The sequence below is a fragment of the Phoenix dactylifera genome, chromosome 5 (genome assembly GCF_051530095.1).
Source record: "Phoenix dactylifera cultivar Ajwa chromosome 5, Ajwa_hap1_PhDact_Kaust_v1.1, whole genome shotgun sequence".
In the NCBI taxonomy this organism is placed as follows: domain Eukaryota; kingdom Viridiplantae; phylum Streptophyta; class Magnoliopsida; order Arecales; family Arecaceae; genus Phoenix; species Phoenix dactylifera.
Window position 1 is genome coordinate 4,977,204 of NC_143194.1, and position 17,708 is coordinate 4,994,911.

At 42.8% G+C, this 17,708-nt stretch overlaps 1 protein-coding gene across 1 annotated transcript; it reads left to right on the plus strand.

Moving 5' to 3' along the window:
• Positions 1-10,803: 10,803 nt before the first annotated feature.
• MS1 (RING/FYVE/PHD zinc finger superfamily protein) lies at positions 10,804-17,367 on the plus strand. The gene is made up of 3 exons (XM_039129360.2): positions 10,804-12,142; positions 13,016-13,307; positions 15,833-17,367. The coding sequence occupies exons 1-3, from the start codon at positions 11,842-11,844 to the stop codon at positions 17,205-17,207; spliced, it is 1,968 nt and encodes a 655-aa protein (XP_038985288.1). The 5' UTR covers positions 10,804-11,841; the 3' UTR covers positions 17,208-17,367.
• The last annotated feature ends 341 nt before the right edge of the window (positions 17,368-17,708 follow it).

Here is a 17,708-nt window from a genome sequence, read left to right on the forward strand (position 1 = left end):
ACAAGAGGGTGGTATTTCGGATACCTGGGGAGCAAGAATTTTTCTTTCAGGGCGATATACCCCTTCAAGATGCTCCTACACTACACTTTATTTCTGCCTTGAAAGCTGGAAAGGCTGTGAGAAAAGGGTGTATGGCCTATCTGGCCTGTGTAATGGATACCCAGAAAGAGACCAAACTGGAAGATATTCCAGTAGTCAGAAAATATCCGGATGTCTTCCCGGAGGAATTACCAGGATTACCCCCAGACCGAGAGATCGAATTCACAATCGACCTCGCACCAGGAGAGGGGCCAGTCTCCAAGGCTCCTTACCGGATGGCCCCTGCTGAGTTAAGGGAATTGAAGGTACAACTACAAGAACTCCTGGATAAAAAGTTCATCCAGCCCAGTGCGTCGCCATGGGGAGCTCCTGTCCTATTTGTGAAAAAGAAAGACGGGAGTATGCGACTATGCATCGATTACCGGGAATTGAACAAGATAACCATAAAGAACAAATATCCCCTACCACGGATCGATGACCTGTTTGATCAGCTGCAAGGCGCCCAGGTCTTCTCCAAGATAGATTTGAGGTCAGGCTACCATCAGCTGAAGATCAAATCTGAGGATGTGCCAAAAACTGCATTTCGAACCAGGTATGGGCATTATGAATTTCTGGTTATGCCTTTTGGACTGACCAATGCCCCGGCTGCATTTATGGACTTGATGAACAGAGTCTTTAAACAATATTTGGATCAGTTCGTGATAGTTTTTATCGATGACATTTTGATATACTCAAAGAGCCGGAAGGAACATGAAGACCATTTGAGGATAGTGCTACGAATCCTTCGAGAGAAGAGGCTGTACGCCAAGCTGAACAAATGTGAGTTCTGGCTGGACAGTGTGGCGTTCCTCGGCCATATAATCTCCAAGGAAGGAGTGTCAGTGGACCCCAAGAAGATAGAAGCGGTGGTGGATTGGCCTCGTCCCACCAACGCCAAGGAAATAAGAAGCTTTTTGGGATTAGCCGGGTATTACCGGCGATTTGTGGAAGGGTTCTCCAAAATAGCTACCCCCTTGACCCAGTTGACTAAGAAACGGGCCAAGTTTATCTGGGACGGCAAGTGTGAGAGGAGCTTCCAGGAGCTTAAACAAAGGTTAGTTTCTGCCCCAATTTTGACATTACCGTCCTTAACTGGAGAATTTACCATCTACAGTGATGCTTCCAAGAACGGGCTAGGCTGTGTGCTGATGCAAGATGGCAAGGTGGTAGCCTATGCCTCGAGACAGCTGAAACCCTATGAACAGAATTACCCGACACACGACCTAGAGTTGGCCGCAGTAGTGTTCGCCTTGAAACTTTGGAGACATTATTTGTATGGCGAACACTGTGATGTGTACACCGACCACAAGAGCCTGAAGTATATATTCACCCAGAAGGAATTGAATATGAGGCAAAGAAGGTGGTTGGAACTCTTGAAGGATTATGACCTGAGTATTAAATACCACCCAGGAAAGGCCAATGTGGTGGCGGATGCCCTAAGTAGAAAGTCAGTTATAAGCTCCGCCGCTTTACTCACCACTCAACCACAGATTCAGAAGGATCTCGATGAAATGCAGGTTGAGGTGGTTACCCAAACTACAAAAATTTTGCTGGCCGCCTTGAGTATACAACCAACCTTGATTGATAGAATAAAGGTTGCCCAGCAGTCTGATGAGCACATTTGTCAGCTCAAGGATGAAGTGGAGAAAGGGTTGCGACCCGAACTCCAAATGCACCCAGATGGCACTCTAAGGTTTGGCCACCGACTGTGTGTACCGGCAAATGTTGACCTAAAAAGGGAAATCATGGAAGAAGCCCACCAATCCCGTTTCTCTATTCATCCAGGCAGTACTAAAATGTACCGGGACCTTCGGGAACATTATTGGTGGAAGGGGATGAAGAGAGAAATAGCTGAGTTTGTGGCCCGATGCTTGACCTGTCAGCTAGTAAAAGCAGAGCACCAGAGGCCAGCAGGGTTGCTGGAACCAATAGAAATTCCTGAATGGAAGTGGGAGCACATCACGATGGACTTTGTTACAGGACTCCCCAAAACGGTGAGAAAGAATGATGCAGTGTGGGTGATTGTTGATCGCCTTACAAAATCAGCTCATTTTCTGCCATCCAGAATTGGTACTCCTTTAGACAAGCTGGCCCAATTATACATCGATGAGATTGTACGCCTGCACGGAGTACCAGTGAGCATCATTTCTGATCGTGACCCCCGATTCGTGTCCAGATTCTGGGAAAGCTTTCAGAAGGCCATGGGTACCGGACTGAGGCTCAGTACAGCATACCACCCCCAGACTGACGGCCAGTCAGAGCGGACAATCCAAACTCTGGAAGACATGCTGAGGGCTTGCACTGTGGACCTAGGTGGAAACTGGGATAGTCACATACCACTGGTGGAATTTGCTTATAACAATAGCTACCATTCCAGTATCCAGATGGCCCCATACGAAGCTCTCTATGGGAGAAGATGCCGATCCCCCTTACACTGGGATGATGTCGGGGAGCGGAAAATGCTAGGACCTGAACTGGTCCAGCACACCAGAGACAAGGTACTACTAATTAAGCAAAGGCTTCAGGCTGCCCAGGATAGACAGAAAAGATGGGCTGACAGAGGAAGAAGGGCCTCGGAATTTTTGGAGGGGAACTTTGTCTTCCTAAAAATTTCACCATCAAAGGGTATTACCCGATTCGGAAGACACGGCAAATTAAGTCCTCGCTACATTGGCCCATTTGAGGTTCTTGCTAGAATAGGCAAAGTTGCCTACAAATTGGCCCTACCTTCAGAGCTATCAGGCGTACACAACGTCTTTCACGTCTCCTTGTTACGGAGGTACGTCCCGGATCCCAGCCATGTGGTACCACATGAACCTCTGCAATTAAATAAAGATTTAACCTATGAGGAGGCTCCCCTGTGCATCATAGACAGAAAAGAGCAAATCCTCCGAAGGCGCACCATTCCCTACGTTAAAGTCCAGTGGACCAACCACACTGAAAGGGAAGCTACCTGGGAATTGGAGGAAGAGATGCGACAACGCTACCCTCAGCTCTTCGAGAATCAAGGTATGTTTAATTTCGAGGACGAAATTTATTTAAGGGGGGAAGAATGTAATGTCCGGGCCCACAACCTACTAGGCCCAATAGAAAAATAGGCCCAGTTAAGGGTTGGGCCCAAATTTTACTGTAGCCAGTATAATGATTATTATAAAAAAAAAAAAAAAAAAAATCATACTGTAGCCAGTACGAAGGGATAAGACCGACAGGGAAGGGTGACCCCCACCCCTGCTGGCAGTCGATGCCGGCGCACCGGAGACAGAGGGGGCGGCGGCCATTCCCGGAGAGGGGAGGCATGGAGCGGATGGGACCTCTCAGAGAGGGGGGTCTCATCTTCTAAACCACTATTTAAGTCCCTGCCGGCAACCCTAAGTCGGAGGCCCCCAAGAACACTGAAAGAGAGAGAGCCGAAGCCCTGGAGCCTAAGGCGGAAGAGCTCTGAAGCTCCAAGAGGAAGGAGGGACTACGAGGGGGAGGAACGGCCCAACGGTAACCAGCAAAAATCCAGGTAAGTGGCCCTTAGGTTAAATAATAAAGTTTTAGGGAGTGGAGATACCCCTCTGTAGGGTATTCTCCCCTCTGTTTCACTGATGAAACAGAGGGGAGGAGACTGGCACAGAGAGAGAGAAGGAGACCGGCACGGGAGAGAAGAACAGGAGGAGGGCCGTGGGCCGGACCCACAGGCTGCGGGCCGGACCAACAGGCCGCGGGCCGGCCTGAGAATGGCCCAAGCCGAGCCCACGCCACCCCGGCCGAGCCCAGCCGGACTCGGCCTGCGGGTGACAGGCCCCGGCCGTGGCTGCCCTAGGGCTGAGGGGCAGCCAAGGGCCGCCGGGTCTGCCGTGCCGGCGACCAACGCGGCCTCAAGGCCGCCAGCCTCAGCCGAGCCCCACCTCTCCGCCGGCCGAGAGGTGGTGGCGAGACTCCCACAAAAAAAAAAAAAAAAAAAAAAAAAAAAAAAGAAGAAGAAGAAAACGGAAGAGGAAGAAGAACAAAGTAAAGAAAAAAAAAAAAAAGAGAGGGGGCACTTACCGCGGACCACGGCCTTACCTCGCCGTGGTCGGAGCCGGAGAAGTTCTCCCGGAGGAGATCGGCCTCGATCCCACCTCCCGGCTCTTCTCCTCTCCTCCGGCATCACTTCGAAGGAGAGGGAAAGGGCCGGCCTCCCACCGTCGCCGCCCCGAAGGGGAAGCACCACTCCGGGCTGATAGATCTGGCCGGGGAGGGTTCGGTGAAGGTCGGAAGGAGGAGGAGGCGGCAGATCCGGCCGGAGGAGAAGAAGAAGGCCACAGATCTGGCCGGAGGAGAAGAAGGGGAGCCGGAGAAGAGGGCCGGAAGCATGGGCTTCGGTAGAGACAAAGAAGAGAAGAGGGAAAGAGAGGGAGTGACCGAGAGGGGGAAGGCCACAGATCTGGCCGGAGGAGAAGAAGGGGAGCCGGAGGGCCGGCCGGAGGTATGGTTTCGGTGGAGACGACGGAGAGAAAAGAGAGAGAGAGAGAGCGGCCGGATGAGGGAGAGGGGGTCGGGAAGGTGAAGAGGCGGAAGCCTCTGGAAGGGGGGAGAAAGAACCCGATAACGGGTTCGCGGGTCGGATCCGAATCCGAACCCGCAACCCGTTAAGCCCAAAGAAAAAGAAAAAGAAAAAGAAAAAGAAAAAGAAAAAGAAAAAGAAAAAGAAAAAAAAAAAAAAAAAGGGAAAGGGTTTAGCCAAATTTGACTAAACCCGAGCCCAATCAAATTGGGCTAAGTCTGGACAAGCCAGACTATAAATTAAACCAAAATTAAAGCCCAATTTAAGCCAATGTAATTAATTTGGGGGCCAAATTGATCCCGGATTGACCCTGACTCAGGCCCAAACGGGTCACAGTGACCCTAAACCCGAAATTAAACCCAATTAAGCTGGGAATTAAGCTTAGTGGCCAATCGGAAGGCCAATTAAGACTTATGAGCCCAGCCAAGACCCCAATACAGAGGAATTAGGCTTGGGCTAAATTTCAGATAGAAAAGGAAATAATATATTGTTATTATGACATGATTGTAGGTGACTTAGGACACGTCACCAGGACGCAGGAGACCTAGGAGAAAGGCGAATCACGGTAAGTAACCTGTTCTAATCCTATTATAGATCATGTCATGTTATTAATGTTTTCCTAAGCATTTATTTTAAGTACATATGTTTCATGCATGATATGTTACAATGCATAAGTAACTTGCATGATCCCAGAAGCTATGGCTATGTATGCAACCTGATGATATTGGTATTTTAATCATGCATGTAAGTTTATAAAGTCTTAGCTAGCCCCAGAGGCACTATAATGGGCTCAAAGATGCTACTGAGAATGACTGAGCCGCCAGTGGCTGAATAGTAACTGAGCTGCCCCGCCAGTGGCTGAATAGTAACTGAGCCTGCCCCGCCAGTGGCTGAATTGGAATTGGGCCTGCCCCGCCAGTGGCTGAATAGTAACTGAGCTGCCCCGCCAGTGGCTGAATAGTAACTGAGCTGGCCCCGCCAGTGGTCGAGTCTGACTTCGCAGTAGCATCCGAGAGAAAAAGGACCACGGCATGCCGGGGCACGGTTTCATATGCATATTTTATGAAAAATTTTGTGATTTGCACTACTGCTTTGTTTAAATTGCATACTTATTATGCCAGGATGATTTTTAGATAAACATGCATGTCAGCTTCTCAAAACCCTAATTTACATGTTTAGTCTACTGGTTGATCCGGTAGGATTATGCAGGATTACTTACTGAGCCGTGTAACTCACATCTGTTTATGTTTCGTTTTCTTTCAGATCCTCACCAGTGATTGCCATCAGACATGTTTTTATTTTGTTACAGAGCTTCGTATTTTTGGAGAAGCTTATATACTTCTGTACATATGAATAGCCTAGAAGTTCTGTATTTTTGGTTTTCAAACTTGAAGGTTGTACTGCAAACTTTTAATATATATATATAAGGATAAATCCTTTTGGCTACCTGTTACCCTGTATGAGGCTGCGTGCTACTGTGGGCGATAGTCGGCAATAGCACGGCCGTGTCACGGAACCGGATCCGGGGCGTGACAGATACAAGCGGCACATATACGAACATTTATTTTCATATTAGTAATCAAGAAGCATATTAAAGATACAAAGAGAGTCAAGCAGGTCTCGAACGAGTAAACTAAATTCAAACAAATAAAAGTTAAAAAAAGAGAGGAAACAATCAGTTCTTATACAGCAAACACAATATAAAATAGCAAAAATTCGGGGAAAGAGAGAGAGAGAGAGAGAGAGAGAGAGAAATGGTGGTTTTGGGCTCACGCCATGGAGGAGGACTGGTTTTCTCGTCAACCCGCGCCAGGTAGCCGTCGTCGATGCCGTAGGCGGAGGCGCGCACCACTGTGTGGACGGATCCGCGGACGCCGCGCGGCGGAAAACGGCAGAAGGAGACGGCGAGCTCGGCGGCGCCGGGGGACTCGATCATGGGGAACATGAGTCCCTGGGGGTCGAGATCAAGGGCCTTCTTGGCCCAGGCGGCGGAGAGCTCCGGAAGGCGGAGGATGGCCGGGGTGCGGGCGGCGGCGAGGGCGAGGAGGCAGGGGAGGGCCTCCGCGATGCCGCCAGAGCCGTGCTCCATGTCGACGACCACGTAGTCGTAGCCGGCGAGGCCAGCGATCTCGGCGAGGGTTGGGGAGGAGCACAGGAGGAAGAGGCCGTAGAGGGTCTCGCCGGTGATGAGGCGGGACTTGAGGATCCGCGGTTCGAGGGAGAGGGGGGCGAGGTCGGGATCCAAGGAGGCGGCGAAGAGGCGGGCGAAGATATCATCGCCGGAGCCGTTCTGCTTCTTGAATCTGGAGGGGGTTAGGGAGGGGGGGCGATGATGATGAGAGAGAGAGAGAAGACGAGGAATGGACGAGGAATGGGGATGATGATCCCCTCTTAAAAAACTCTGGAATGGGTTGAGGGTGGAGGGCGGTGGCCGGGAAAACGGAAAGAGAGAGAGGGCTCGTTTCTGATGACGCTTTTTAGCGTCGTCTTATCCGGCGACTACACCGACGCTTATTAGCATCGTCCTTTGCCGACGCTTTTTATAAGCGTCCGCAAATTTTGACGCTAGACCAAATATTGCCGACGCTTGTGAAAAGCGTCGGTAAAACCGACTTTTTCTGTAGTGCCACCATCTTGCTACCACTTTTGCTGCTCCCAAGACAGCTAATAAACCTTGTTATACTATTATAATAATAGAAAATTTCGTACTATCTCTCCAGGTTCTCGCAAAAAAGGCTAGTTACAAAATATTATTTAATTTTTTTGACCTTATATCAAGGACTGTTGTGCCGAAACCAGAGCTAGGCGGCAATACATTATAGGGGACAGGGGAGAGAGAGAACAAGAGAGAGGAAAAAAAAGAGAAGGGAGAGAGTGGGAGGGAGGCTGGCGGAGGACCGACGAGTCACACAAAGGTGGGGCTCCACCTTCGATTCTCCTATTTCGTTTGAAATAGGGTCCCGGAGGGGGCCTCTTTTTATTTTTGTAATTTTTAAGTGAAAGTCGATGCACGACGACTCTCCGGCCTTCCGCCGGCCGGCCTCTATCTCTCTCTTTTTTTCTTCCTCTTTTCCTCCCTTCCTTCCTCCCCTGCTTTCTCTCTTTTTCTCTCTTTTCTTCTCCTTCTCCCCCTCCGTCGTTGGTTTATTATTTTGGTTGCTGAAACCATCCTGGTCCGCCACCGGCATGGTTTGGTATACCCCAAACAAGGCGGTTTAGGATGGTTTCGCCAACCATGCCATATATAAATATATAAGATAGATTTTTTGGTCCTATATAAGTACCTAAGATCTATTAATGTATAGCTATGTAGAACTAAAAACATCCTCACATTCTCCCCTCATATAACTCAATGGAGTCCTTGCAAGAGTAAATGTCCAAATCTATTCACAAGAACTATAAATTCAATTACAAGCACTACGAACAATCTATAACTAATTCAAGTGGGCTTATATTGCAGTGTTCCCTAGTCCACATAGACCATGAGTTAAATTTGCTTTAATACTATTTATAATAAACCAAGACTTTAGCTTAAAAAAGCTATTTAAAAAATATTTTTTGAGTTTCTTGTCCCTCTATAACTATCCAAAATGTACCTAGCGTAGCCGATGTATGACTAAACACAACTTACATGGTCCCCACAATATAAGTGTGCAAATTTATGCATTAAGATTGAAAAGTTATCTTTATATATCCTCTTTTTCCTTCTTTTTGCGGGGTGTGTTGGGAAAGAGGGAGATGTTAGAAACGTGATCCAATCGAAGAGAAGGAAGAATTTTCTTAATCTACTCAACTTGGATTTTTCAAAAGAAACTTAGAAAAAGATGGAGACATTATGGAAGTACGGTTTACATCTCCTTTTTTTTTTCATTGATCAATTGATGAATTAAAACTAAGTTACATAGCCTCTATTTATAGTAGTAGTAGTGAAGTCCGCACTTATACAATTTGAGTCGGATTTTTCTTTTAATTTGAATAAGACTAGCTCTCTAAAAATTGATATAATTAGTAGAAATAAACTTGATGAAGCTAAAATTCTGAGGTAGATTTCGACTTGTATATCAACTTTACTTTCTATTGCTTCGCATGATTCTTCTTGGATTGATCAAAATCTTTGTCGATTTTTTTTTTTTTTTTGGTTTGGCTCCAGAAATTTGGATCATGGTTCGGCTTTTTGATCTAATGGATCTCGTTCCTGGACTCTATATCCAGCCCTCTACGTGGTGGCTAAAGTAGTTCTTATCAAATTTGGTGATTCTCTTGGTTCACAGCATTATAAATAATGATCGTTTAAGCACAAAATTCAAGCCATAATAATTCAAGGGCAAAATTTTTGTAAGAGAAAATTTAAGGATCACATCAAGTTGTTGTCCTGGGAATATTTTAAAATATGTTAAATAATTCAAGAACTCAACTTCTTGCAGCCCTATTTCTGTTGGCTAACAGCCTCGTGCTCTAATTCTTGTCTGTGAGACAGCAGTTTTTTCGGAATATACGGGGAGTTCGTAACCCAATCACAATGCCGTTTTTTCAAGCCGAGTAAAAAGTGTGGGCGCAGGTACGGCACCTACTTTGCGTCAAAGGGACCAAAAGTGGGTTGAATTCCTTGCATAGCTATTCTGTATTGCTACTGACTTCGGTTCATAGATATCTTACAGGGAATCAATTAGAAGAAGATAGATAGTTCTCCACGAGAACAACGTCAAATTTGGACTTATTGGAGAGATAGTATGAAAACTTGCGTGGGCATATGTTTAGTATCATATCGGCTATACAACAATAGATTTTGAATCTTTATATAGAGCCATAGAATTCACATAACATTTTCAACTTATTTTTTCAAGTAAGATCTTGAGTTATTAATAATAATATCATAGGGGACCGGTTCATAGCTCATATGGACTAGTGATATTGCGGCATAAGTTCTTTTGAGGTTGATCACAGGCTAATCATAGTGTTTATGACTTGGGCTAATTCTTTCGGAAAGATTGTGAGAACCTATGTGGATATGTGTTAGTTCCACATCGGCTACGCACTTGGTAGATCTTGGACACTTATATAGAGCCAAGGAATATAAATACTAACTCACTTTTTTGGATGAGGTTGTAAATTAGTATAGATAGTATCAGAGCGGACCCATCTATAGCCCATGTGGACTAGGACACTATAGTACAGGTTCATTTGGAGTTGACTATATACTAATTATGGTGTTTGTCATCGGATTTTATTAGATTTGGACCCATAATCTAGTGAGGATACATACTAGGGCTTAAATTAAGAGAGTGCGCGAGGACTTGTGTAGGTGTATATTGGGTTTTTTTGCATGAATACCCTTCTCAAATTGAGATTTGCATGTATATCCTCATAGAACACTTGTTTTGCTATTCTACTCTTTTTTTATCCTTATATTTTGCATATGTACCTATACCATCTAATGCCGTTAAAAAATTAATAATTTCAAATTAAAATGACTAAAATACCCTTAATGGGTAGTTGTACAAAAAGAATTATTTATAAGACGATCACGTTGTATTAGAGGCATTTGTACAAAAATAGTATTTTATGAGGATACAAAAATAAATATAAATTTTAAGATGGTATTCATGCAAATTTGAATTTTTAGAAGGGTATTCATGCAAAAAAAACTCTATATTTAATCCCACGTTGGTTGTGCATGGTGTAGACCTTATATCTTATACAGAGCCAAGGAACTCAAATAACAACTTCCAATTAGTCATTCTGGGTAAGATCCAAGAGTTATTACATGTAGTGGTCCCCAAAACAAATATTTTGTTCCATTCAATGGCAACCCGTCGATATGCTATAATCCTAGGCTCTATCAAATGCATGGTTTCTTAAATCTTGTTTAATATGCTTTAACTCCAGGCTCATTTAATCCTATAATTGCATACTATCGGATGTTTGATTGTTTATTTCACAGAGGAATTAGGGGCATAGTTTGAACTTCTTGGTCTTGTGGATGTGTTTGTGTTCAAGTTTTTTTATTTCTAATGGCAATACGTTAGTTGCACATTCACATGCAATCCATGTGCTAAAATTTTTAGTTGCATTCAATTACCTAGGTGTTTTTTTTTCCAGAAAAATTACTTAATGTTTGATTTGTTGTTTAGTAATCAGTAACCTAGTTTGGCCATTACTAATTAATCATTTTAAAAGAGGATTATACTGGCATTTCTAGGGTTATGGATCTTACATACGAGAGTAATCATCCTCACATAGGCTATTCTCACCTTGTATGTGCTTGATATATACTTTCTTGTCACATTTAATGTGACTAACATTTGGATCAAGTTGATGAAAGCATGGTCAATTCTCATGAAATGCATACAGATTATAGAGCGTTTGAATTTGAATCTGAACAGGATGCATGTAATGTGAGATAACTCGAAAAGAATATAACACCTAGAAAATTCACAACTTGGACCAAGCCAATATGTAATGTGAGATAACTCGAGCCCATATAGATACAGCTAAACACATAAAACGTGGTTTCATTTTTATTAAGCTTCGATTCTTCTCCTAGTGCCAATGTTGTGATCGCTCGAACCAAGACAATTTTTTTTTTACTAAAATTCAGTTTCTTCCAAACTATGAATGTAGATTCCAGATTGATTCTCTTCCACTTGGTTCCTCCCTGCAATCTTCCCCTAACTAATTTGCTACCTAACTCAAAGAAACCAGGAGGAATTCATACATTTCACATAGAGGAGAAGTTATAGAAGAGCATGCATCCCATTCTCCTAAATTGAATAGTAATCAACTCCTATAGGATGATTCTTTAAACTAATAACTTCTCGATGGTTGGTTAGCCAAGGCACATTTTATTTTTCTTTATCCTTGTTCCATCTCTCCATTTTTGAGATAATGTCGGAGACTATGGAGAAATTGATGACTCTCCTGGTGATCGCTACGAGCCTTTCTCACCAGTGAGAGGTGCATGAACGAAAGCATGGTTCGATTAAAAAACTCGAATCTTCCATCATACCATAGGCTCCCACGACATGATCGAAGGTCTATTTGGAGTTTAGAAATGGATCATGCTGAAAGCAAGTAGTCATGCAAGCCAATTTGATAAGGCATTGCATGTTTGGTTCCTTTCAAATTTAATAGCTAGGCACTAAGTGTGTGATCAAACTTTATAGACTTACATCTCATGTTCATGCACATCTAAATAAAAGCCTCACGTTCAGTTCAGCTCTGAGATTCTGTTCATGGCAAAGATGCATAACAACCTTGGAGGTTCAAGAAAGAGGAAGCGAGGGGACCAAATCTATACGTTCGATTCCTTCGGTGAGCCTGGACAGCCAACCGATTTCAATGGCACGTTCCAAGAGAACATTGAAGCCCTCTTAGGGTATGGGCACCTAGAGGCTCCTGATCATGAAGATATGAAGTTTCGATCGTTTCAACTTGAACTCCATCGCCATCCTCAAACAATTTTGAGGCTGTTCATCGTCGAAGAACTGGTTGGAATGTCACTTTGCCGCCGATGTCGCTATTGCCATTCTGCTGGTACTATCATATGGGCATCTTAGTTAATTTGTCTTAATTTTTGTTCACCTGAATTTGAATCATCTAAACATCAAATCTCAATTATGATTTAGTTAATTGATATGAACAATGATCGAAGCAAAGTTTTACTGCTAATCTAATACTATGAAGAAGAAGATGAAGAGAAATATACTAAAAATGCTGGAGGAATCCCTTACATTGAACCTTAGGCGACCCGGTAAATGTAGAAGAACGTACATGTTGGTCATTTCAGGGCTGGATTACTAACTACTAAACATTATTTCCAGTTTTTTTCTGGTATATATAATTTCTAATTTACTAGAGTAAATTTTCTGAATTCTCTGTTCTAGAAAGAAATTTAGACAATCTTAATGGACTCTTTGGTTCTTTCTTTCTTATTTACCTTCTTAGCAGGCTTTCTGCTGCATTCTTTTGTATACCTTTGCCTTTACAACTCTACCAAGGTGCTTGTTGGGTTCTTGACTGTTTTGTCTTACCTCTGATGAAATGAATCCCTGTTGATTAAACAATTTCCACTCAAAGGGAAAAAGAAAAAGGAGTTGTGAGTTAAACTATGAAAAATTGAATTATTTGCAGAGTTGAGGCAACATTATTAATATAACTATATATTAAATTTAATAGCCGTTCTTTCATAGCTAATCTTTGGAAGGGTATTTTGATGAAATTTTACTTGATAATCACATCTGGTAAAATACCAGTTCCATTTCCATTAAGATGATTTTTCTCCAAACATTTACTTCTTTTTTGAGGGAAATTCAAATATTTGCTTCTGCCATAATCTTCTAGAAGAAATTTACTTGTATTCTTTGGAGAAATTATGATTTGTTTTCCTTTGAGAGGTCCACCTTGTAGGTTGGGGTCACCATATGATCTGCAACAAGAGATATCACTTTGTGTTACCTGCAAAGGATGCTATAACAGAAGCGGAGGAACTCAGCATCAAGGTTAGCAATGAAGGGTTCAAGAAAGCAACAACAGGATCAAAATCACAGGACTTGGAAGGCCACTTACTACATGGCGTAATTCATTCAAATGGTTTTGGGCATCTGCTTTGCATCAATGGCTTTGAAGGAGGTTCTTATTTCGTTTCAGGTCATCAAATTCTAGATTTATGGGATCGAATATGCGGCGCATTACAAGTAAGGTAGCACACTGCCCTCTCTTTTCCATTTGAATTAAGAGGAGGAATATAGAAAATAAATACAAAATAACATTACATGTTAAACTCTATTAATTTGGAAACTTGGTACCTGATTACTGCTGGAAATGGTCTCGGGCCAGCCCGAGGCCCATTGGGTCGGGCTTCTGGCTAGGTCCGAAAGAGTTCAGATCGGATTTGGACTTAAATGTAAAGCCCATTTACTTTTCGTATTAGGTTCGAGTATGTTATTGACCGGGCTCGGACCTGGGCCAAGCCTGAGCTCGAAGAAAGCCGGAAATAGAGCCTGAATTCAAGCCCGAATCAACTTATTTTTGTATATTATTATTTAGATAGAATAATGATGAAGTAAAAGACAAACTAAAATGACTTTAGCTGAGAATAATGAATCATGCATTATTTACTTGTGTTATAGGAGAGAGCCTAATTTTTAGCTACTCATTTATTTTTAAAACACTATTATGAAATATCAAACTTCAATTGGATTTAGGCCAGCCCTATTTTTGGCTTGAACGGATAATTAAGGCCGTCCCAATCGGATTCGGGTTGGGCTCGGGCCTAGGCTCGGGTCGGATTTGAGCTTGGATTATTCAAAAAATTTTGGGCCTAAGCTCGGTCCGAAACTCGAAAAAAAAATTGGGTCGGGTTTGGTAGGGGCATGGCCCGATCCTACTCGACCTATTTCTAGCCCTAACCCTAACTTCAGAATTAGTTGTTAAACAATGCCAAGTGTGCATGTGTGATGGCTCAATATATAAATTTTCACTATTGTGAGGTTTGGAGAGGGTCACATGTATGCAGCCTTATCTTTGCACATAGAGAGGCTATTTTCGTATTATAGACCTATAACTTCTAGGTTAAAAGAGAGCAACCTTCCAAATCACATGATTTTTTAATAGAAAACAATTTGGAGATCACATCCAACAATTCGATCCATTGGTGCTGTGCCCATATATCTATATATCTATATATATGTATGTATTTGTGTATGTATATACATGTGTTAGGATTTTGATATAGTACTTCCTAAAATCTATACAAAATAACTTTTAGAATTTTTTCTCTACTAGCTAGTATATAATGAATGTCCCCTGATATTTCCTATGACAACCGGTTAAAGCTGGTGAGAAGCCCAGGTAAAAATGGCAAATACCATATTTTGGAAAAAAATGGAGGATCATAATTGATATCCTCCCATTTTTCTCTTCTGATCAATCTAAAACCCCTCCTTCTCATCGGCTTCCTTGCCCTAATCTCTCTCCACGCAATTCTTTCAGCCATCACATTCCCCTTCCACAGCTGTCTAATAGTACCATTTCATCACCTCTGGCTTAGATTCCCCACCACCGTGCTCTTAGTCATGATAATTCTTTATGAAAATAGCTTCAAGACTCTGATTTACTGCCTCTTTCCCATCTCTCTGTCTCAGGCTCCAAGCCGCCATTTCCGGCAGTCCATCTCTACCTGATCTTTCACCATTCATGCATTACCACAACTTGTGCTGCTCCGATTACTCGAATGAAACCGGATTATATGCAGAATTATATTCTTACCCCTTCTCAAATGGATGGCTAGGCTTCATGAGTACCACCTTAAAATATGTTAAAAATATCTCATAGCAAAATCCATACATGTAAATATGTATGCCTTTTTAAATAAATAGGAGAGAGAAACCTCTACTTTTTCCAAAATTTAGAAAAAAATCCTAAAAAAGCCAAGCACAACATATCTTAAATATTATTTTTGTCATTTTTCCTTTTTGTTTTTTGCACTAATTAAAGGCATTGCACCTTGTTTCATTTTTCTTTAAATTTATTTTACCCCTATCAGTCCTCACTGGTTTCAATGTATTATTATATATCATGAATATTAAATAATTGTGTAAGAGTTTGTTATTTTTGTTATTTCATGTTTTTCTCCCTTTTTTTTTGAGTAGTGGAAGTCCAGATTATTTCATTTTTCAAGAAATAAAATTGGAAGCTCAAAGCAAAAACTTTTAGCAATGGAGATGCAGGGTGTCACACCCCGTACACCTCTCGCATGCAAAGCAAGCCCTCTGCCATTTGAGCTACATCCCCGTATGTACTTCAATCTATGAGATACTCAATAATTTTCAACTTAGCCCAGATATGGATGTATGCTTTCCCTACATACACCCATAACTTCCAGAGACCATCTCTTTAGATTCATGTGGTACCAAAATAAGTTTAGAGGTAGAGATCATAATTGCAATTAGAAAAAGACATGGTTTTTGGTTACAAAAATCATAATTACACAAGCGTTCCCTCCTTCCAGTTCCACAGCTTCTGATTTGCCATACATCCTGAATGTAAAAACTCTGGCCTTAAATGGAATGCATGTCCAATATAGATTAGCCTGGTTCTAATTTCCAATTGTTACTAAACTCATTTCTAGAGAATGCACGACATAAACCTCATGTGATGATTTTAGACAAAAGAAAAGAGAGAAAAAAACTCAAGCTGAATTTTATCTATTCTTATTTTTTGAAGGAAGGTGAGCTTGATTGACGAGGCAAGGAAGGGAACCATGGAGCTAAGGTTAATCCATGGGGTGGCCTATGGTGAGTCTTGGTTTGGACAATGGGGCTACAAATTTGGCCATGGAAGCTATGGGATCACTCATCAAATGTACAAACAATCTCTTGAAGCCTTGCGAGCCCTCCCACTCTGCCTTTTAATTCCCCACTTTGCCTTCTCCAGTCATGAAATCTCAATGATTGTCACCAGATATCAGGGAGTCTGCAGTCACACACTTGGAACCCTAGGCCAACTCTTTCACTTCATGATTGAACTGAAGGCACGCCTACCCCAACACCCTGCCACTGCTATGGACTACCATGGAATTATAACCGAAGCTACATGCAGATGGTCAGTGAAACGTGTGGAGATGGCTGCTCAGGTGATTGTGGAAGCACTTAAGAAGTCTCAGTTCAAATGGGTAACAAGGCAAGAGGTCAGGGATGCTGCTAGAAACTACATTGGCGATACGGGCCTGCTTGACTACGTGCTCAAATCGCTTGGAAACCACATTGTGGGGAACTACATTGTTCGAAGAATGGTGAATCCAGTAACCAAAGTGTTGGAATACTGCTTGGAAGACATTTCAAGTGTGTTTCCTAACCTCGATGGCTTGCCATCAGGCGGTCATTGGAAGGCGAGGGTCGGATTCCAGATTACAAGGGTGCAGATCATGAGAGACATGCTGTATCTATACAAGCACATCCTCAAAGAGCAAAGGCCAACAACAGCCACAGGTATATTTGGTGCTATTCCAATGGCAGTAAGAATGATCCTTGACATCAAACACCTTGTGAAGGACTGCGAAGAACCATTCCCGTCAGTCAGGGAAGTTGAAAGCGAAGGACATATGAAACTAACGTGCATGCTCCGGATCAGAAACGATCAGACTAAAGTGGAAATTACCATGAAGGAGTTGCCACCGTACGATATAGTAGCTATACCTATTCATGCAAGGATGGCCAACTTAAAAGAGGACGTTGAGAGGTACTTCAGGGAGACTTATTGGGGTCTGAAGAGCTTCGTAGCTGAGATGTTGATCGATGCCAAGGGAGAGGACTCGGATTTGGTTTCTGAGGAGATCAAGTCAGGGACTAGCATCATCGTTGAGGGAAGAATTGAGAAGGATGAAGAGGAGATTTATGAATGTGGGAAAAATAATGGGATGGTAGATTGTCCATGTGGTGCAAGGGAGGAGGATGGTGAACGGATGGTTTGCTGCGATATATGTGAAGTTTGGCAGCACACTCGATGCGTAAGAATTCCAAATGATGAGGACATTCCTCATGTCTTTCTTTGTAGACAGTGTGAGAATGGCATTGTTTCCTTCCCTTCTATTCACCATTAGAGTGCGGTCATCTTCAATGGTTTAGTAGTTATTGAGGGCTTAGTTGATGATAAACAAGAATTATACTGAAGTATGCATTGTATTAACAAGATAATTAAAGTGTTGCTTGTGGTTACAGATGTCTGATTTTGATGGGAATACATAGAATTGGGGAACATATAGGGTGGATCCCATCGGGTGAGGAGTCATGCCTTCTGCTGTCCCAAATGTTTCATCTATATATGAGACATATATCATCCAGTTGAAGCAACTCCGGGTCCCTTGGAAGCTTAACTGAGGAAACATTGTGGTCCTTCAACCAAGAAAGCAAGCCAGATTGGAGAACTATCCAAGCATAAAAATAGAAGTTTAGAGATCCAGTTCTTTGTCTGGAACAAGACATCATCAACGATGGATCCTTTGATGTACGTAGGAGAGTTCAGGGAATCAATAAATTAGCACTGCGACTTCTCCGAAGTTGCAATAAGAATCCTTTTTGAGAATTGTAGTGAGGCACAACGG